At 35.5% G+C, this 23,732-nt stretch overlaps 1 protein-coding gene across 3 annotated transcripts in view; it reads right to left on the bottom strand.

Moving 5' to 3' along the window:
- The window catches only part of VPS8 (VPS8 subunit of CORVET complex), a 223,960-nt gene that overhangs the window by 166,829 nt on the left and 33,399 nt on the right, over window positions 1-23,732 (bottom strand). For all 3 annotated transcript variants that reach the window (XM_006201017.4, XM_072962166.1, XM_072962169.1), the window contains 10 exons: window positions 22,987-23,140; window positions 22,824-22,883; window positions 21,019-21,126; window positions 16,819-16,899; window positions 14,615-14,785; window positions 7,815-7,889; window positions 7,084-7,119; window positions 5,933-6,023; window positions 5,457-5,503; window positions 4,415-4,504 (listed from right to left, as the gene is read on the bottom strand). In XM_006201017.4, coding sequence (XP_006201079.1) covers window positions 4,415-4,504; window positions 5,457-5,503; window positions 5,933-6,023; window positions 7,084-7,119; window positions 7,815-7,889; window positions 14,615-14,785; window positions 16,819-16,899; window positions 21,019-21,126; window positions 22,824-22,883; window positions 22,987-23,140 — 913 coding nt within the window. The remainder of the gene's footprint in view (window positions 1-4,414; window positions 4,505-5,456; window positions 5,504-5,932; window positions 6,024-7,083; window positions 7,120-7,814; window positions 7,890-14,614; window positions 14,786-16,818; window positions 16,900-21,018; window positions 21,127-22,823; window positions 22,884-22,986; window positions 23,141-23,732) is intronic.

The following is a 23,732-nucleotide window of genomic DNA, read 5'->3' as shown; positions in this document are numbered from 1 at the left end:
CAGTCCAGTACTCATGTAACTTATAATTATTTGAATCTAGTGCAAGTCTTGATGTTTATCCTTGTTAAATTTCATCTTGTAACAATTTTGACTGCATTTCATCAAGATCATTTTGGACCTTGATTCTTCGTGCCATCTAAATTCAACAAGCCACTCAATAAATCTTCATCCAGATGATAGAAACTTGGATGAAACAGCCCTAAAAAGCAATTAATACTAAGCCACCAAAGAATACTTTTTGGGTAGGGATGTTCACCTAGCTGCATATCTATTTACTACTTACTAATCTATTTCAGCACTGAGGATAATGGAAAACAGACAAATGCTTTAATGAAATCAAGAGGTTATGAAATAAGCATTCCATGAACAGACTGTCCTCACATTCCTTTCAAAATAACAGTATGTGAGTTTAACAAGGTTTTTTTTAGGTGAACTCATGGAAAATGTTCACAAACCACACTGTGGTTATCAGTGGATAGTTTCCTAAGTCCACTCTTCTTTTAAAAAATTACACTTAAGAGTTAACCTATTTAACTATTTTATGATTATTTTATAATGAAATATTTAAGATTAAACACTTAAAAGAGCAAATTTGTGACCACTTGGGCATGTGTTTCACTCATCCTGATGAGCTAAAAGACCACCTTTTCTAAAAGAAAATTGTTCTCCTGAGTGAAGTAAATTGTCTTCTCTGCTCAGGCATCCATGCTTAATCGAGTGTACCTTATTTGAAAATTGATCCGAAGTTACTTACAAGTTACTAATGATAGCTCAGAACATTCAGATGGTATCCTGGGTTATAATTCCACTGAGTCTTGAGATTTGAACAATCAAAATGTAATGAAATAAAAGAAAGTTTTTAACTCAGTAACAACGTTTTTTGCGTGACTGATTCTACAGTTTGTCATCTCAGATCAAATCAGATCAAATTAAATCACCATATATTTGTATGAGAAATTCTCACCAAAGCACCCAACCTAAATCTTTTTTGAAAAGTTGAGTATTGCCTTTACTAACTTTTTAAAATAATTTGAATCTTCTATTTTCATTATAGAATAAAACCTCTTCTGAAAATTATAGGTATTTGTGTTGTACTATGGAAATTTGAACTTTGTTTTTATGATCCTACAACTTAAAATACTTGATTATTCAAGAAGATCCAATGCTAACTATATAGACAGAAATTAAATTATTTACCTTTAAGTATAAAGGCTGTTCAAGTAAATTATCCCTTACCTAATCAAATTAATTCTGACCTGATGCTACTCCTGATTCTTTTGTCATTTTTGTCTTAACCTTTCAGTAACAGAAATGCTTGACATTGGAGTGGGGACTTACAAAAGTAAGACTCATTTTATCAACTGACAAATCAAAAATCCATTCTTTAAAAAAAAAACATTCTTTTCGCTTGAACTATACTTGTTACTGGTTGTTAATACAGAACATGAAATACATGCTGGACTTCAGCTTTTTTCTTTAATACATTTATCTGGACTTTTCCATTTTAAAGACCATTCTGTGTGCTCATGAAAATGAAGGCAGAATAAGAAGCATTGCTCTATAACAGAGTGTGGCAGTCCAGATGTGGGCTCTGAAGCCCAACTGCCTGGATTCTAATCCAGCCACATTGTTTACTAGCTACATGAACTGCAACAGGCTATTTAACCTCTCTGTGCCTCAGTCTCATTTATAAATGTGAATAATGACAGTACCTATCTGAGAGCGTTATAAAAAGTAAATGAGTTAATACAGGTAAAGGGTTTGTAACAGCACCTGCCACATGGTAGGCATCAAACAGTTCAGAAGTTTGCTCTAATTATCATTCTTGATCACCGATTATCAGCACCCCTTCTCACTCATCATTTTCCTGCACTCGCTTTGAAAATAATAGTATAGTGCAATGGTTAGTTAAGAGCTGGACTCTGAAGTCAGAAAAACGTGGATTGGAGTTCTGGCCCCACCTTTTATCAGCAGTATTACCGTGGAAAGTCACTTAACTTCTCTCAGCCTAAATTTCCTCATCTAAAAATATGGGGATAAAAACAGTATCTACCTCCTGGTGTTGCTCTGAGAGTTAAACAAAAATGAACATCATACCCTTTACACAGTACTTGGCATGTAGTATATATATCTAGTGAATCTTTGTCAAAATCCCTTTTTTGTACCCTTAGCATTTTGGGAAGCACATTCTAGACTAACTAACCTCCGTTGTGATAGTCTTATAGATTCTTGATGGCTTTGGCAAATACCTTTGTTTATCTCTCTCTCCATCTTTCGTAGCTGTTCTGTGTTTTGTAGACAGATACTTCTCTCAATATTCTTCCCCATTTCCTATCTCTTTGAATTGTTTTTGGTTATAACATCAAAATTAAAGAATTTCTTCTTTGTGAGCCCATTAGTATTTTGGAGGCTAAAACCATGAATGTGTGCCTGTATTTTTTTCTGAAATATCTGCTTTCTAAAATACAGGATTCATACTGAGTGTATTTTTCATTATTAGTCTTTAAAATAAAATAATTTTTCTATCAAGAGTCTATCCCTTCTACTTCCCTAATCACTGGTTACGAAGTAAATTCATAGTAACAGTTCCCACCATTGTTTCCTTTACCTCCTATGAGATTAAATCATTAATCTCATTAAATCATTAATCTCAAAGTTATTAGATACTTGTTCAGCAGAATGAAACTTCCAACAAATATCTAGATGATTAAAGAACACATTACTACAGTTTGTTTCTCAGTAAACTTCATGAAATCTGCTTTCAAAGCCATCATCTACTCTGTAGTGCTGAAATTTTTTTCATATTTCTCCATCAGAATATCACTTTTGTTACTTTCTTCTTTTATAGTTCTCTGCCATGTTCTTTGCCAGCACAGTGGTTTCCATATCACGCACTTGCGCACACACACACACACTTAACCCCTCCTAGCATTCCCTATTGGGTATTTTTTTTTCTACAAAGTATACCTCCCAACACAAGAGTTTTTACATGAATACCATCCTACTGCTTGGTAATAGGTAGCCTCTTGTTAAAATATTAAATTTTCTTTTCTATATATACTGCATTGGTACACAAAATCATTTTTATACAAGGTACTGTTCCCACACAGTTTTGTCTCCAAATGCTTTCTTTCTGCCATGTTTTCCTCCTAAGTTATCTATTTTTATAACTTTATATAGGTTCCTTTTTCTTTACTGAGAAATTTAATCAGCTTCCAGCCAAAAGGCAATGAAAGTTAATCCTCGCAGAAGTCCACTACTGTGGCATTAAGGAGTGCAGTTCAAGAAACCAAATTCTGCTCTGAGACTTTCCAGTTGTTAATTGCCACATCTACCCTTGTCTTCCAAAGTTAAGAGCAACAAATGGAGATATAAAAAGATACGAGCTGTGCCTACTCCACAAAACTTCAAAACCCTTTATTTCTCCTCAATATTTCCATTAATATACACAAGAAAAGTTATTTTGGGTAGACTCTCAACTTTAAGATAGCAAGGACCACATACGTTTTACACACTATTGCCTAGTGCCTAGTACGTATCAGACCAAGAGTTAGACACACTTTGGCCCAAGGGCCAAGTCCTGCCCACAGCCTGAATGGCTCACAACTAAGAATGGTTTTTACAGTTTCAAAGGGTTGTTTAAAAACAAACAAATTTTTAAAAATCACAAAGAAGAATATGTGACAGAGACCAAATGTGCCCCACAAAGCTTGTATTTTACTATCTGGGTCTTTTTAGAAAATGTTTGCTGACCTCTGTATTAGACCCTCAAATATCTGTTAAAAAGAGGAGGCAGGGGGTGGGGAAGATGCTCTCCGAACGGGGAAGAAGAAACAGAAATCTGCAACAAATATATTTGGAGATCACTGCAAACAGTAAAACTCACATAATAAACACTGTGCAAGTCTTTAAAGCATTCCTGGCCTTCCATTTTCACTTAGTTTCAAGAGAAACTAAAGGTTTTTCATTAGTATATTCAAGAGATCATATTTATTTTTTGTAACTGATCTATTCTTGAGTCACAGGTGCTCCTAGAACCAAATTTAAACGTTGGCAGTACACTTCTTCTCCAAATAGCCTAGTTAACGTAAGTGTTAGTCATCAGCAAGGTGTCAGCCACTGTGAGGTGTCAATTCACAGGTAAGTATCCTTGTACAGACCCTCTCTCCTTCCATGAAGCACCAGGTACCTAAGCACTAACACTCCACAACATTGTACTCATCTGCTCCCATGTGTCTGTACACCTGTTACTTCAAAATTTAATCATTTAGAATGCTCCACAAACTCTGTAATAAAGCTTTGAATACTGAAAAATGTTAAGTAAAACATGAAAGTCCCATTATCAAGTAATGTCAAAGAGCAGTACGAGACCTATTCATGGCAATGTCTATTAGAAGCACTTGCAAAGATGTACCTGAAAATGCTGCTCCATCACTTGGATTTTCCCCTGGTCTGGGCACTTTTTCAGAGCTCGATCTGCATAATGGAATAGGATTTCTACCATCTGTAAGGAAAACAGCCTTGTGTAGAAATGAAAACATATCTCTAAAGTTTTTTAATACTTAATATATTAGATTCTCTTAAATAATAATGTTTTGTTATTGTATTAAAAATATAATGAAAAAATTTAGTAGCTTTATGTCCCAATTTTTTTAACCTAGTCTAATTTCTTTCAGCCTTAGGGCTGGTACCAATTTGCTAATCTTTCCTAATAAATACCCCCAGGTTCCAGACCTCATTAGTACACATATTGCTCAGGAAAAAAAAAAGATGAGGTTTAGCTCTTTAGTGATCCTTTGCATAGGTCCTTCCCAGATAGCCAATTCTTTTTACCAGATACTGAGAAAATCATTTATGAGTCTAAGGAATGACTGATTTCTGTGCATGTTTTCCAAATGTTTATACTAATTTGGAATCTAATGTTCACCAATGCATTTGTACAATAAAAAGGAGGAGGAATGACTATAGTAAATGAATTCAACCAAATTTAGAGTAGGAAAACAAAGCTAATGTTAAATATGAACATTAACCATATTAATGCTAATTAATAATAATAATAAACATCAGGCCCCTCTCCTACCTCAGGCAATATGAATACTTGCACATACAGTATTTCTCATAATTACTGATCGGTTTATAAAGACTAACAAATGTCAATTTTCAGTGGGCTATCACTAGGTTCAGAAATTACCCAGATCCCCGGATTTTCCCTCTCCTTCTGTCTTTTGGTTATTTTGCTATTTACCTTCATAAGAGGGTGAGCAAGGGAAAAAAGAAAAGGTGACAAAAAGAAATTTTAAAAGCACTCAAGATAACAAGGGGGAATTATAATCTGATTTGCTTTTTTAGTCTCTCCTTGACTGCAGACATTTACCTAATCGTACCCAAATATTATTAGCAAATACCCAAAGCAAATGTGTACTGTAGCCTAGTAAAGACCCTATTAAAATACTTACCCGATCTGCAGCAACAGCCTTTCTCTTACTGGCATCCCCTGACAATCCTGCAGAGAAGCAAAATCCGGCATAAAACCAGTTAAACCACATCTTCAGGACTGAAATTATTCTGGTCTTCTACTTATAACCTATGCTAACAATAGATACAATCCTAACAATCCTTAGGTATCAAAATGTTGGCTAATATGCCATAATAGGAACACCTCCCATCTAGCAGACCAGACAGCATATCAGTGTATTTCCCTTTTGTTCTAATAGTAAATTTTACCTATGAATTGAATTTTTACAGTGTCCTTTAAAATTCTATATCCTGTACATGTTAACTTTTTTCATTAAAAGTCTGCAAGGTTTGATAACATCTTATTTACAAAACACTTATTAATATTTCGGTGAGTGAGTTCTGTAAGTGATTAGTATTATCCATTGTCTCTGCTCCAGAAAATAACATCTACTACAGTGGTGTTCCATTAACTTACCCACTACTGCTTTTGCTTTTCCTTCATGAAAAGACCATGCGAGAGCCAAGGCTTCCGTGAGACAATCTTGTTTCAGGAGGTGATCCACTCTCTAAAATGAATGAATGAGAGAAGCCAGACTCCTCTGTCTGACCAACCACCGGTCAGAATTCCTATTCTATCTAATCTTTCCAGAAGTTGCTGCTTAGTAGCTAAAATTATTCCAAAACCATGTGAATATCTTATTTCCAAAAATAATTTCTTAAAGCACTGGACAGTACAGTGATTATAAAGGCTAGTATAAGCAGTCACAAGACCTAAAAATGAAAAGAGGAAACAGCTGGAATGTCACTGTAGCAGAAATGGCTAGGCGTTTAATCGTAACGTCTACTTGCTCCTTCCTCCTTAGTAACAAATCTCAAGTTTACATGAGACAGCAATATACCAGTTAAAGGACATTTCTAAGACTCCCCTGCAGCCACTTTGAGCCACGTGACTAAGCTCTGGCCAACAATAGGTAAGTGGAAGTGTTATTTGGTATTTCTGGGATGTCACCCTAAAAGGACAGGGCCAGTCCTTCTCTTTCCTCCTTCCTGGAATGTAAACTTAGCAGCTGGAGCTCCAGCAGTCATACTGGAACATAAAATGACCTTGAGACTAGAATCCACACATAAGGATGGTAGAAAAGTGTAGTATGCCAAAGACCACGGAGCTGCCACACTAGCCACAGACTGCCTACCTCCACACTGCTTTTACATGAGAGAGAAATCTTCACACCACTGTTATTTTGAATTTTCTGATATACATAGCCAAGCCTAATGCTGACTTACAGTCAATTTTATCAAATCAAGTACATAAGAGTTATAATGGTTTTGATGTACACTTTTGAAACTAAAAAGCACAGATCCAGGGGAGTGGGTATAGCTCAGTGGTAGAGCACATGCTTAACATACACAAGGTCCTGGGTTCAATCCCCAGGACCTCCATTAAAAAACAAATATAAATAAACAAATTTAATTACCTACCTCCATCCAAAAAATTTTAAAAAGTAAAAAAATTAAAAATTAAAAAGCACAAATCCAAATAATCTTTTTCTGCAAAGTCAAAACAAAACTGTTAAGATGCTCTCAATTTGATAGTGCTAACATATAATAAAATTACTTTGAACTCACCTCTCTCCAGCTCCTCAGCATCATCACATAAACAGACTGGAAAATAAAGAGAAGGAAATTAAAATGATCATCTTTAACGAACTCATTTGAGAGACATGTATGTCTCAGTCCCACACCTATTTTATGTCTCTTTAAGTAAAAATATTTCATACTAAAGTTAGAAGCATTTACTAAAGGGTCTTCAAGGGCCCACATTAAAGAGAAAATCAAACATGTAAAAAGTAAATTAAGTCTAAGGAGGAGTTAATTCCACAGAAAAGGAACAAGGAAAGTCCAATCTCCCAACATATTTCTCCATGTTAAGTTAAAAAAAACTCCCAAGAACAAATTGATACACAAACAGTTCCTATAAGACGTCAAATGTCTCAATGCATTTTAATATACTCTAAGCTGCTGTAAGCTAAAGGAAATCTTAATTACATGACAAATAAATATGATAAGGTACATTCTGGTCATGAAAACATAAATGTGAAAGAAGATTATGAAAATATACCTCTGAATAAAGAAAATAAACATCCCACAAACCAGAACCTAAACAAAAGTAAAAACACAATATGTCTAAAAGGAGAGGAAATAAATTAGTTAAAAATCACGACCATCTAAACCCTAAAAGTTTTAGATTACTGCTGATCAATATTCACTTTGTAATGCACTGCCCTCTTTACCAGCAACCTCCTCCAGCCCCATCTATCCTGAAACAAAATGCCAAGTCCCAGAGTGGAAGAACTTACTTTTGTCCCCAAATAAAAGATCTGACCACCATAGCTACTGATGGATTGATAACAAGCCTTCTCTCCAACCAAAGCCTATAAAAAAATTAAAAAGGCAAAATTACATGCATTAGAAGTTTTAAAGAATATGAATTACGAGGCAACATTTTACGTCAACACGGTTTCATCCCATAAGTGAGTGGGGGGGAAATGCCAATCAAATACCAGTCTGTCAGTGGAAGTAGAAGAAAAGAGAAAGTGCAAAAAGTAATTCTCTGCTTACACATGGTCTTTCTAATTTTCAAAGTAACGGGGAAAGGGAGGAATGCGTCAAGTTCTAAATCTAAAGGACAACTGTTGCAACCTGCCCACTATTATTGGATGACAAGTAGTCACTGCTTCTGGCAAAAAACTGAAAACGGTACCTCCAAGTTCTTTGAAATAAATATCAGTGTAAAACACAAGAGAAAACAGGAAGACAATGCAGCATAGCATAGGAGGATCATCATAGCCCAGCAAATTAGAAATGAAACCTACTTTCTGGTCAATCTGGGTTGCAAATTTTGGCTGTCACCTACAAGGTATGATTGTAAACAAGTTTCAAACTTCTGACATTAAGTTTTCCCATCTTTGAAAACCATGCAGTTTCTGGGGGGCTTAAATACGTTAAAATGTATAAATCCCCCAAAATATATGTGGCCAACAACTGATAACTAGTCATTTTTCTTAACTTTTCATTATAAAAATTTAAAATATATATACAAAGGTAGAGAGAATTAAAAAATGAATCCAATGTAAAACTATCAAGTAATAGTTTTTTCTAATTTTTAAAAAAAATTTTGGTAGGGGAGGTAATTAGATTTATTTATTTTTTAAGTAGCGGTACTGGGGATTGAACCCAGGACCTCGTGCATGCTAAGCATGCTTTCTACCACTGAGCTGTACCCTCCCCCTGCCACATTGATACTTGAATGTTAAACCAGCCCTTGCATGACTTGGATAAACATCATCTGATCAAGATTACTCTTTTTACACACTGCGAGTTTCTATTTGCTAATATTTTAAGGATTTTTGCTTCTATGCTTATGAGGACATTGATCAGTAGTGTTCCTTATTGTAATGTCTTTGGTTTTATTATCAAAGTTAAGCCAGTGTCATAAAAAGAGTTACATGCTCCCTTTTCCTCTATTTTCAAAAAGATTTTGAGGTAAAATTGGTTTTTTTTTCCCTCAAATAACAGAATTCCCTAGTGAAGCTATCTGAGCCTGGCCTTTGTAGGAAATCAGTTAATTTCTTTAATTGATGTACAGCCACACAGATGTAGATTTTTCATTTCTTCCTGAGTCAGCTTTGATAACTTGTGCTTTCCAAAGAACTTTTCCATTTCACCTAAAGTTATTTAATTTATTGGCAAGAACTTATTCAGATTATCTTTTTAATATCTACATTAATGTATCTTTTTAATATCTCTCATTCCTGATATTAGTAATTACATCTTCTCTTTCTTGATTAGTCTCAATAGAAGCTTATCAATTTTATCTTTTAAAGAACAAGCTTTGGTTTCTTTGATTTTCTCTATTGTTTGCCTATTTTCTACTTAATTGATTTGTGTTCATCTTTTTAATTATTTCTTCCTTTAATCTATTTTTAAGTTTATTGGCTTTTCTCTATTTCCTTAATTAAGACAGAAACTTAGATCAGTAACTTGATGTTCTTTACTAACATAAGTATCTAATGCTATAAATTACTCTCAAAAAACTGATCTAATTGTAGACCATATATTTTTGATATGTTGTGTTTTCACTTTCACTTAGTTAAGAATATATTCTAATTTCCTTTGAGATTCCTTCTCTCACTGACAGGTCATTTATAAAAGTGTTATTTAACTTTCAATATTTGGGTTTTCTCCAAATTTACCCTGATAATTCCTTCAACAATTTGCTGTAGTTTATTTTATGGTCTAGCATATAATTTATAGGATGCCCTACGTGCACTTGAAAAAGTTTGTAATTTGCTTTTGTTGGGTGAAATGTTCTATAAATATCAGGTAAGTCAAGTTGGTCAATAATTTTTTTTTAAATCTTGTATGCCCTTGATGGCTTTCTGTCTATTAATTGTATTAATTACTGAGAAAGTAGTTTTGAAATTTCCGAACTATAATTTTGGATTTCTGTTTCTCTTTTTAGTTTTGCTAGTTTTTGTTCCATATATTTTGAAGGTCTGTTATTGGGTGCTCACACTTTTAAGATTATTATGTCTCCTTGATAAAGTAACCTGTTTTTATCAATCTGAAATTTCTCTTTATTTCTTATCGATATTCCCTACTCTGAAATCTACTTAATCTGGTATTAATATAGCCATTCTAATGATCAGTGTTTGCATGATATGTCTTTTTCCTTCCCCTTACTTTTAATTTGTCTATGTCTTTGTATCTAATGTTTTTTATAGATAGCACATAGTTGGTTCTTGCTTTTTTATACAATCTGGTATTCCCTGCCTTTTAATTGAAATGTTTAAACTACTTCTATTTCCTATAATTACTGAGAGAGTTTGGTTTAGATTTATTATCTTGTTTTCTACTTGTACTATCTGTTCTTTTTTATGCTTCATTGAATTTAATATTTTTTAACATTCCATCTTGTTGCTACTATTGTAAAGTCATACTTTTTTTGGTGACTGCTCCAGTGTTTACAATATGCAGCTTTAACTCATCTCAGTCTACATTTTATAAAATTTTATTTTATTGAGTTATAGTCAGTTTACAATGTTGTCAATTTCCAGGGTAGAGCACAATTTTTCAGTTATACATGAACGTACATATATTCATTGTCACATTCTTTTTCCCCATGAGCTACCACAAGATCTTGTATCTATTTCCCTGTGCTATACAGTATAAACTTGTTTATTTATTCTATATATACCTGTCAGTATCTACAAATTTCAAACTCCCAGTCTGTCCCTTCCCACCCACCTCCCCACTGGCAACCACAAGTTTGTACTCTACATCTATGAGTCTGTTTCTGTTTTGTATTTATCTTCATTTGTCTTTTTCTTTTCTTTTCTTTTCTTTAGATTCCACATATAAGCAATATCATATGGTATGTTTCTTTCTCTTTCTGGCTTACTTCACTTAGAATGACATTCTCCAGGGACATCCATGTTGCTGCAAATGGCATTATGTTATCATTTTTAATGGCTGAATAGTATTTCATTGTATAAATATACCACATCTTCTTTATCCAGTCATCTGACAATGGATATTTAGGCTGTTTTCATGTCTTGGCTATTGTAAATAGTGCTGCTATGAACACTGGGGTGCAGGTGTCTTTTTGAAGTAGGGTTCCTTCTGGATATATGCCCAGGAGTGGGATTACTGGGTCCTATGTAAGTCTATTCCTAGCCTTCTGAGGAATCTCCATACTGTTTTCCACAATGGCTGCACCAAACTGCATTCCCACCAGCAGTGCAGGAGGGTTCCATTTTCTCCACAGCCTCTCCAGCATATATCATTTGTGGACTTTTGAATGATGGCCATTCGGTCAGTCTACATTTAAATATTATACTATTCGATATATAATGTAATAATCTTACAATGATATAGTTCTGCCCCCTACTCCCTACTGGCATATACTATTTTTGTTATACTATTATCTCTACTTACCATAAACAGTACATTATTTTTGTTTTAAACATTCAACTGCTTTTTAAATTACAGCTCTGAAGTATAATTTATATACCACAAAATTTACTCATTAAGAGTGCAATAATTTTTAGTACATATACTGTTGTTCAACCATCACCAAAATCCAGTTTCAGAACATTTCCACCATTCCACAAGGATCTCTTTTACCCATTTTCAGTCAATCCCCATTCCTACTCCCAGTCCCCATTGTACTGTCTTTATAAACCTGCCTTTTCTGAAATTTCATATAAATAGAATCAAACAATATGTGGTCTTTCCATATGGCTTCTTTCACTTAACACAGTATTTTTGAGGTCTATCCATGTTGTAGTGTGTGTCAATAGCTCATCTTTTTTACTGAGAAATAGCATTCTATTACATGGCTATGACACATTTTGTTTATCCATTTATCAATTGGTGGACATTTAGACTGTTTTGACTTTTTGGCTATTATGAATAATGCTGCTATAAACATTTGTGTACAAGTATTTGTGTGGACATATGTCTTTGCTTCTCTGGGGTAGCTACCTAGGAACAGTATTGCTCAGTCATACGGAATCTTTATGTTTAATATTTTGAGGAACTGCCAAAACATTTTCCACAGTGGCTGCACCATGTCCCACAAGCAATATATGAGAGTTCTAGTCTTCCCGCATCCTAATCTACAGTTGTTACTGCCTGTCTTTTTGATTACAGTCATCCTGGTGGGTATGAGTGGTATCTCACTGTGGTTTTTATTTGCATTTCCCTAATGACTGATGATGCTGAGCATCTTGTCATATGCTTATTGGCCATTTGTGTATCTTCTTTGGAGACTGCTGAAGATTGTTTCTGATGAGAAATCTGCTCTTACATTTATTATTGCTCCTCTGCATGTGAACTTTTTTCTTTGCCTCCTTTAATATTTTCCTCTTTCCAACTCATTTGGATCAATCTATGTACGGTTTTCCTTATTTTACTTGTGTTTGTGTTCATTGAGCTTCTTGAAATTTGTGTTTATTGTTTTGGAAGTTTTTGACCATTATTTAACCTAACCTTTTTCTCTCCTCTTCTTCAGAGATTTCAACTACACACATATTAGGCTACTTGGTGCTGTCTCATAGGTTACTAACACTATTTTTTTTTAATTACTTATTCTGTTTCATTTTGGATAGATTCTACTGCTGTACCTTCAAATATTTTTTTCCTGCAATATCTATACTCTGCTGTTAATCCCATTCAGGGTATTTTTTATCTTAAGCACTGCAGATTTTATCTCTAGCAGTTAGATTTGCATCTTTTTTAATATCTCCAAGTCTCCACTTAACTTTTGGACATATGGACTATAGTTATAATAACTGTTATGTCCTTGGTCTGCTAATTCTAACATCTGTTTCAGGTCTATGTCAGTTTTGATTGATCTTTCTCATCATAAGTTGTGGTTTTCTTCTTCTCTGCATGCCTAGGAATCTAGGCATGGCAGACATTGTGAGTTTTACCTTGCTGAGTTCTGGAAATTTCTGTATTCCTATTAATATTTTTGCACTTTGTTCTGAAAGGTAGTTAAGTTACTTGAAAAGAGTTTGATCCTTCCTGATCTTGTTGTTAGTGGGGACCAGAGCAGTGTTTGTTCCTAATTACTCCAACTACTGAGGCAAGATGGCCCTGAGTACTCTGCTCAATGCCCAGTGAATCATGAAGTTTTCCATGTGGCTGGTGTAAACAAGTCAGTGTGAGCACCAGATATAGTTCCTTCTATATCTTTCAAATATTTCTTTCCCTGGCCTTGGGTAGTTCCCTCATATGCATCTGCTGATCAGATGTCTGCTGAACACCCAAGGAGGACCCTTTGCATAGTGCTCTCCTCTCCAGTACTCTGTCCTGAAAAGTTAACCCACCTTTGTCTTCCTGCAGTCTCAGCTCTGGCTCAACTCATGGAGTCCTCCAGGCTCCAGGTGGATTCCTCCTCCTTGAGCCACAGACTAGAAACACTCCCAAGACAATCATAGGTCTCAGGTCACTTGTCTCCCATTTGTCAGGGACCACTGACCTTTATTGTCTGATACCCGGTATCTTGAAAACTATTGTTTCTTTTCTTTTCTTTTTTTTCTGATTTTTTTTTTCTAGACAGGAGAATAAATCCAGTCCCCATTATTCAATCTTGGCTGAAAGTGCAAGTTTAAAGTTCACCAGTATTTTTAATAACCACTCAGACAAAAGAAAATATCTAAGTTTGGGACAATAAATATTCTTACTATAGTGAATTCCATTGCATTACCATTTCTTTTTCTGGATTTTCCTGGTTTCCAAATTCTGAAAATATGTATGGAAGACCCTTTCATACACACTCCATGCTCTGAAGTTCTAATAACTTAGGGAGACTTGAGCAATGGCTACATATTATACTGTGGACAACTCATTAAATGTAACCATCATTACTATTTTTTTTCCCAAGAAATTACCCAGAGAAGCCTCAAAAGAATCTAAATTTCCTGCTTAAAGATTACTAGTTTAGGAAATATGAGACTGCAATTCAAGGTAAATCAACTGTAAACCACTTATGTAAATTGCTAAAGGCTTTTATTGTCATTGCTTAAAATATAGTAGAATTAATACTAAGATCATAACTTTTGTGTCTTCCTTCTCTGCAGGCTCCTACATTTCATCTACTTCCTATTCCTAAAGAATCTTTCTTTCTCTCAAAGCCATCTCTGCCTTTTAGTGACCACAGCCTCCACACCTGTTCAACCCTTTACCAAGCACTCAAATATTTCCAAAGCCTCACAGGCTGCCCGTCTCCCTAGTCATTCATTCCTTAAGTCTATCAGGCTTGTTGCTACCACATTAAACTTTCTAAAAAACTTTGTTTTTATTAAATTTCTTTCTCATAAATTTTCAATTTCATTTCATCATTTTGGTATAAAACTTTTTTGGTATTAAAATAGTCACATTTCTGGATAGAAGGTAACAGAAATTATTTTAGTTTAAGTTCACATTCCTGAAAACTTACACACTCACATCCACTTCAACCTAGTTAATGGCCCTTAAGGAAACACCTCAAGACATAAAGATAACTCCTCTGAGTTCCTATTTCTAAAACATAACAACAACAAAATACCAAGTTTATCAAAGCAGTACCAAGATAATGGATTGCCCTTACCAGTGCCTGGCTCACATTTCCTCCAGTGGCTAGTGATTTGAAATGGCTGCTATTATAGACCAACTGAACTTCTGAGATCTCCACTGTCTCCAATTCCTCTTGAGTTTGCCGATCAATCACATGCAACTTCTCTACACTGTCCAAGAGCACAATTGTGCGTGAGTTTATCCACTGTAATTCAAGCACACAACACAAAAGTGAGGCCCATCCCACACCACCATCCAGGACAAGAAAGCTTGGTCCCTCAGTTAAATTACACTGAGGACCTTATTCATTTAATTAATAACTTGATGACAACACATTTACAGCAAGAACTACTCAGGGACAGCCCAGAGAACAGCAGATACACAGCACAGTATTGAGTTTTGATGGTATTAAAATGACTCATAATGTAAAAGGCTAACAGCTCTAATAAATATTATGGGGTATATTGTTTTTTAATAAAAAATTTTAAAAGGTACATTGGCACAATGACACTTAAGCAAAGTGACCAAGTTTACATTTCTAGTGTTTCTGACATTGTAATCAGTCAATAGGGCAAATGAAACCTTATAAACCTAGCTGGCCAATAATGATTGCTAGCATTTAAGCAACATACATTTTAAATAGAAGCTATTTAAAATACATATTTTCTTCAAAACATATCTACAAGTTATGGGAGAGTTCTTTGCTTTCTATTTCTCTATATATTCTGAATTTTCTTTAGTAAGTACTATTACAGTTTTAAAAGTAATAACTTAATAATATTAAAAATCTTCTGAAGGATACCATTTTGATAAATTTCTTGGGTTATGTATAAGATTTCTATTTTCAAAATATTTTTTTGAAAAATCTCAATTTCTCCCCAAGAAATAAATGAAGTCTTAAAATCTCAATTAGAATTCAAAATTAGCCAGAACAAGTGCTTCCCCTGCACTTTCTCTCTCTGGTATTCATTTTGATTTATTTATATGATCTATTCCCATGTTATAAGAAATTATTTGCATAATACCGTATCAAAGGCAATCAAGTTGAAAATGATCAATTCTCTTTTAACCATGCTGAATATATACTTTATACTGTGTAGTGAGTGGCTGCTCTAAGGGAAGGGCTCGGTTTGGTTTTCAAAAACAATTCTCAGAAGACAGAGAGTTTGACATTCAAATCATCTACAAAGAGCTTTTTTAAGATGCTCTCTTGATTACTTTGAGAAACAAAGTGTCATTTGGGATAGACATTATTTAACCTTATACAGCCTTAGTCAGTGCTAGTTTTTAGGTACTTTCAGAGGGCACCTGGTTGAAAGAGAAAGAATGACAAAAATGTTAGCAGGTTTAGCAATTATAGAGATTAGACCCTCACAATTCTAAGTGCTGATGTGTTGTAAACAAGCCTTTTAAAGGGAATTAACAAAGCAATGCAGTTAGTGGCCACATCATGGATAACACACAAGACAAATGAAAAACACCGAATGTCCTACTGTCAGGAGAATGGCTACTTGCGGTTGGGAAAATTTTTTCCAGGGACAGAACCATATGCGGATTTTTAAAGTGCTGCATCTCAAACATCTTAAGTGGAAGCGATGATGAATTCTAAAAAACTATGTTATATGATTCAACGACAAGTTCTGGTGATGTTATATACATATTGGAAGAGGCTGAACAAAATAATTTCATGAAATGTGTATGAAAAAAGTGTTATAAATCAATAGTCTGTATATGAGATTAAAAGGCAATGTGCAACTAACTTAATAAATCATCTGTTATAAAAGTTGATACAAAAAGAAATAATCTCTTTTTTTTTAATCAAAAAGTTGCTCAGGACTGAGACACATGGTAGAGAATTCTGCAAAGTTTTTAGCCACAAGAAAAGAATAGTTCCTGAACCAATTAGGGCAAGCTTAGAAGTACAAAAACATGTTTACAAAGAAAGCCCGGCAATGATCCTGAAGAAAGGATTCTAATCTCCCTTTGAGTTAATCAGGATATTAAAAAAAACTTTTGCTGATCCTGCCAGTGTTCAGCAGGTTGTAAGGTTGAAAGACAATAAAAATAATGTGGCATCACACAAAGCTCAGCCTTTGTTCAATATGAACGGGACCTCACTGCTTTCCTTATTTTATAGAATCTCAAAGGTCATGGTTCACAGCAAAAACCCCTAACACAACATGGACTCAAAACAATTACATAAAATAAATGAGGATATTTCATTTCAGTTATACTCACAGTAAAGTTGATGAGGTCATAGTACAGGTGAAGATGCTTTTGCTTAGTAACATGTATTGCTCCAGATTCGTCTCTCTTAACCTGATAATGAAATAAAAACAACCCAAATATCAGCTATCGTTTGAGACTTTGCCCTTGACTAGATGACTAGTCTCTCATCTAGGCAATCCACCTAGAAAATGATTTTCATACATAGATAAGACAAAAATATTGATAATAAAAGAAACTATTATACAAATGGAAAAAATCATTCTCACCACGATCTGTACCAAAATCCAAGATGTGCCTGACCAGGGGTCTGCTTGTCAGTTTAAGCAGACCTCATTTTATCGCACTTCACTGCGCTTTGCAGATACTACTTGTGTTCACAAATCAAAGGTCTGTGGCAATCCTGTGTTGATCAAATCATTCAGCACCATTTTTCCAACTGCATTTGCTCACTTCATGTCTCTGTGTCACATTTTGGTAATTCTTGCCACAGTTCAAACTTTTTATTATTATTATATTTGTGATGGTGATCTGTTTTCAGTGATCTTTGATGTTACTATCATAAAACTGGCATTTTTTTTTTTAGCAATAAAGTATTTTTAAGTGAAGGTATGTACTTTTTTTTTTAGAGATAATGCTATGGAACACTTAATAGACTACAGCATTATGTAAACATAACTTTTATATGCACTGGGAAGCCAAATAATTTGTGTGACTCACTTTATTGCAAAATCTGTGCTTTATTGCAGTGGTCTGGAATTGAACCCACAGTATTTCCGAAGTATGTCTGTACTGGCAAATGCTGTAATGTAACATTCATTCTGTCATAATTCAGAATAACCTAACTCATCACATCAATGACTGTATTTAGCTAGAGTTAAAGCATAAAATGGGACTGGTGACAAGTTGTGAAAAAGTCAAACAAAAGTTCATTGAAAGAGAAAATACTGCTGCAGTGACAAAACAAGACTTTTCTAAAGTATGACATTATTACAGCTCAAACAGCCCCAAATCTCCCCCCAAAAAACTCAAGTGTCATATTTTACTTATATATGCATATACATAAACATACACTCTATAACCTTCAATCAGCCTTATAATTTGCTCTCTCCCCTTCTGTTCCAAGGTGACAGAGCACTGAAGAAGAGAGACACACAGCACAATGACCTGCCTGAAATTCAGGACATTCAATTCAACCTGGGTTTTCTTGCATATCCCTCACAGTAGTGTTCTTGACATCTTCCTTTCCTTTTAAGTCTCAATTCCTCTGCCTTCTAGTCCTGTCACTTGCAGTGTTGACCTCACCAGATATCTTAACAACTGACATCACTGATGTGAACCCTTCGTGTATTCCATCTTCACTTCCTAAGTCACTTTCTCCGTAAGAAAGGATGCTCTGGTAAAAGGAACATGGGATCTAAAGCCATGTGTTTAAGAGTAAGTTCTGCTAATATACCTGTCACTAAGGGCAAATCACTTATTCTTTCAGTTTCCTCATTTGTAAAATGAAAATAAGACAGCACCAAATTATTCTTATCTTGCATATGTTGAAAGTGCTTCATAAACAAGATCAATGACAACATTAACTATTCTAAGATTTGCTAAAGAAAAGCACTTCACCTGTACACACTCTAACTTCTACTCCCTCCATCGCTGTTTAATATACCCCCTCCCTTGCTACCACATTCAATCACTCCTTTGAGACGGTGTTTTTCCTCTTGCTATCAAACATGTCTCTGACTTTCCCACCTTCAAAACAAAACAAAACAAAAACCTTTCTTTGATTTACTTCTTACAGAAAGTTATCCATTCTCTTTCCTCTTACAGCCAAACACTGTACTATGATTGTGAGTCATCTTCTAGACACCCATTTCTTTAACAAGGCTCTACAATCCAGTTTCCATCTCAATTCTGCTGATAATCCCAGCCCTCTGAAAAGCTTCTAAAGAACTACTTCTTGCACATCCTTTGGCCTTATCTTCAGTCTTCTTCCTTGATCTGTCTTTGGTATTGGTATTACCCTGGAATTGATAATGTTCTGAAGCCTCTCTTTCTTGGTCTTCTGTGCAATGCCATACTGTCATATTTCCCCCTCCTACCTCTATGTGACTTTATAGGAACCTCTTTTCCTATCATCTTTTCTTTTTCCTTTCCCTTGATGAGCGTCCACCAAGGTTGTTTATGCTCAAGCTTTTGATTTTCACAGCTTCAACTACCTTCTTCTGTATCCTGGAATTCTCATTTGCACCCCAGACCTACACTGCCATCTACCCAGAGAACACTCCCCAGTACAACACTTGAGAGTCCCACCTTCACTTCCAACTCAATACATTCAATTCTTCCCTAACCTAATTCTTTGAATACTTCATGCTTCTAAAATGCAAAGCCAAAAATGCAATGTTTTGTTCATGTCCTTCATTCCCCAGATCTGGTAAGAAGAGAAGCCTTGTCTTTCCTTCAAAATGCCACCCCTAAATCTCACTGCGACCAACCATCCTTATCTACAGCCCTCACACTTGCTTTATTATAAGAGCAAAACCTTCTACTTCCCTGCAACTTACTATATAATCTGTTCTTTTGCTATTTCTACAGTAATCTTCTTAAAATGTCACTTTAATCACATCACTTTAATTACCTACGAACCTGTGATGGTTCCCTATTACCAATCTAGGATAATTATTATACAATCTTGATTAGAGGTCGGCAAACTTTTCCTGTGAAAGGCCATACAGTAAGCATTTTAGGTTCTGCAGACCATACAGTCTCTGTCACAACTACTCAACTCTACCGCTGTAGTGAGAAAGCAGCTGTAAATAACACATAACTGAATGGGCATGACTGTCTTCCAATAAAACTTTATTTACAAAAACAGGCAGCCAGCCAGATTTGGCCCATGGGCCATAGTTTGCCAACCCCTAATCTAGATCCATGCCATATATTCAGCTTTATACTCCGTAGTAAGTTTCTCCCTGTCACCAAGTCTATGAACATTATTAGGCACTAACAATATACAAGCACTGTCCAAGTGGCTGGAATACAGCAACAGAGCTGGTCTTTAGACTTACAGAGCTTTCAGTCTAGTGAGGAAGAAAAAATTAGATAACCCACTTAAAAAGGGCTGAATGTTATCAAAGGAGAAGGTCGTATAGGGTCTGTAGCAGGTAAGGCTAAATGAGGCCATGAGGTCAGGGAAGGTGATGCTCAGCATGTGCTAGGATGACATGGAAGAGAGCACAGAGCTTTCCTAGCAGAGGTGTTGGCATATGTAAAGGCATCAAGGCCAAAGACTAGCCAGGAAGTTACTCCAGAGCCCAGGCCAAAAATGTCGGTGGTTTAGGCTTGGGAAGAGCAACAGGGGAGACAAAAAGGTTGTAAATTCAGGAGATTCTGGAGACAGAATCAATAGGATGTGGTGATGAAGCAGAAATGAAGGGAGAATGCAACTGAGAGAATGCAATTTCTAGATTTCTGGCTGGAGAAACCAGATGGACAGCCGTGCCCTAGCTTCACCAAGCTAGGAAACCCAAGAAGAGACTACACAGGCACATTCTTACCTCTGTAACTTCAGTTCATCTTATTTCCCCCAACCTACATATCCACCCCTCCTGTAGCATTTGCCATATATCCTTCATAAAGTCTTCCATGGCCTCTCTAATCCATAGAAATCTCTTCATACTCTAAACTTATATCAATTTTTAAATTCCCATCACACAGTTGAATCCTTCAACTGTTCTCCTGTGTCATAATAAATTGATTGGTTTTGCCTTTCAAGCAATATTTTAAGCTACATGAAAGAAGAAATTAAGTTTTACTTACTTCAATTGCATCCATCATAGCGTGGAGAACACAGCAGGCACACAATGACACCTGCTGCCTAATAAGTACACTATATATAGACAGGTAAGCCATTAACACAGACCCATGTACATTCATCTATTTATACAGACACTTAAACCATCAATTATTCATTAGTCAAAGAAAATGAAACTGAGAAATACACCATGGAGAGGCATGGAGCTGAGGGTGATCAGCTGTTTTCCATGTTAACCACTAAAGCCTCAAATAAAAATTAAATAGGTCACTCTCTCTCCAAAGAATTATAATGTTTATTATGCATGTTTCTTTGACACAATATTAAATTACTGATGAATCAGAAAAATAATCTAATGATAAAGGACTTTATAACAGATACAGCATCATATTAGGACTCACCAACAGAAAATGAACAACATCTCCTCTGCAGAAGGCAAGCATGGGATTCACGTAATTATGCACTGCCACAAAGTGCCAGGCCAACAGTGGAACACTGGAAGGATCCATCTAATCGAGAAGAAAAAAAAAGTCACCACAGTAAATAGTCAGAAAAACAAAGAGAAAATTCCAGTTAAAAATAGCATCTGACTAGCATTCCTTAAACTTCTCCTGATTTCTCATTAAAATTCCAACAGAGCAGGGACTGACTGGGAAGTGTCATGAGGGTTCTTTCTTGTGTTGATGGTAATGTTCTACATCTTGACAGAGGTTTGGATTACAAAAGTATATACATTTTTCAAAGTTCAGCAAATGTACACTCAAGATCTGTATGTTTCATGTATGTACATTTTACACCAAAGGAAAAACATCAATAAGCACTGAACTCTAGTTAATTGTATGCATGTCAAATATTTAGGAAAAAGGCCATTGATTTCTGCAATTTACTTGGAAATACATTTTTTTTAAAACCATAATTTATTCAATGGAATATTACTCAGTCATAAAAAAGAATGGAATATTGTCATTTGCAGCAACATGGATGGACCCAAGGATTATCACACTGAGTGAAGTCAGAAAGAGAAAGACAAATATTATGTATCACTTACATGTGGAATCTAAAAAATAATAAAAATGAACTTATTTACAAAACAGAAATAGACTCATAGACACAGAAAATAAACTTTTGGTTACCGAATGGGAAAGAGGGTGGGGAGTATGAGATTAACAGATACACACCACTATATATCAAACAGATAAAACAATAAGGATTTACAGCACAGGGAAATATATTCAGTATCTTGTAATAAACTATATTGGAAAAGAACCAGAAAAAATATGTATGTATAACTGAGTCACTCTGCTGTATACCTAAACACAATATTATAAATCAACTGTATGTCAATTAAAAAAACACATAATCTGATGAGTGGATGGAGATGGATAGTACATAATAAAGGACAGTCAAATGCTAATGATAGCATTTTACAATAATAGGTATATAGATGTTCAATGTGAAATTCTTTCAACTTCTCTATTTGTTTGAAAATGTTCATAATACAATGTTGGGGGAAAATACCAATAAAAACATACAAAAAGATGCAAACACATACCACCACGATAAATCTCAATTAGCCAATGAAGCTCACCTAAGAACCATTAATGGCAATCTAAGCCAGCTTTGCCATCTGAAAGGCAGATCTGCTTCCTCTGGGGCCCAGAAATGCACATTATACCAACAAGTAAACAGAAGAGTGATCTTCCCTCATAATATGAAAAGAAAATGTATGTATGTATATGTATGTATGACTGAAACATTATGCTGTACACCAGAAATTGACACAATGTTGTAAACTGACTATACGTCAATTAAAAAAAACATAATATGTTCTGAGAAGTATCATCCCCCAGAGTAAAATATCAGAGGCAGAAGAAGCCAAGGAAAGAACAGGTAGTAGCAATTTTTGCTGGCTATTAAGGTGGGGTGTTCTCTATCAGTAGTTCAGTGTCAAAGCTGCAGCTATTTATGGAAGAACTTTACGGAATAAAGATAGGAAAGTACAGATCTCATGATCCCCAGGACACTGCTCGAGCCACCTGCTCATGCTGTTCTGACCACATCAAGGTAAGCAGGCACACATCTCTGCCACACTGACTTCCACTCCACCTAGTTTTCTGACAACGTCACAGAATTTACCACTTGCAAGTCATTTTCCCCAACCTCCTGACATGATCTTTTTGCCCATAAAATGGAGACGTTTACTCACCCGTCCATAAGGAAAAGTCATCCACACTTTCAAGGATGGCTTCAATCCAATGACCAGTATCTTTAGGAGAAAAATACATTTTTAATATGTACCCTGCAATTTTCAAACTTTGGGTATTCAAAGCCTCTAAAAGGTGTGAGTTTTATCTTCTAAATACACCTACCTTTGTTAAGGATGCCATGGCCAATAAGGAAAACTGTGTGATGGGATGATCTTTCAACTCAGGCTTAGAATGGAGAGGCTCAATACAGCAAACTTCGCCCTTAGAACCACTGAAGAGGCACCTAGATTCACATGTTCTCACTCCCATCACTCTCCTGAAAATGTAACCGAACACTTCAGAATCCATTTAGCAATAATCCAAAGCACCAAATCTCTAGAGTGGACTACTATAGCCTCGCAACTCCTGCTCCTGTCCCCAGCAATCCAAACTCCACATGACATTAGCATGTTATTTTTAACCTACGGGTCAGATTTCTCACTCTTCTCCTAAAAACACCCCAATGGCTTGCTACTATACATAAAAATAAAATCCAAACTCTTTACCATGTTCAAAAGGTCCTATAAGATCTGGCTCCTGCCTTCACTCCTCTCCCACTTTTGTTGCTCCTGACAAACTCATGCTCCAGCCACACCTGCCTTCTCTCCATTGCCCCAATGGGCCGAGTTGTGCCCACCTCGAAGCCTCTATGTTTGAACGGGTTCCTCTGCCTAGAACACTTCTTGCAGATCTTTGCATTTATTGACTAGATTGTCATTCAGGTCTCTCCCCTGAATTGTCCTGAAGTGCACTCCTGTGCACTGACCTGTCTTATTTTCTTCATAGCGCTCACAGCTATCTGAAGTTATTGCAGTTATGTGTTAGTTTATTGTCTGTCTCCCTACCCCAATCCCAACCAGAATGTAAGT

Source organism: Vicugna pacos, chromosome 1 (genome assembly GCF_048564905.1).
Source record: "Vicugna pacos chromosome 1, VicPac4, whole genome shotgun sequence".
NCBI lineage: Eukaryota > Metazoa > Chordata > Mammalia > Artiodactyla > Camelidae > Vicugna > Vicugna pacos.
The sequence above is the reverse complement of the archived record's forward strand: the minus strand, read 5'-3'. Positions and strand labels throughout refer to the sequence as shown.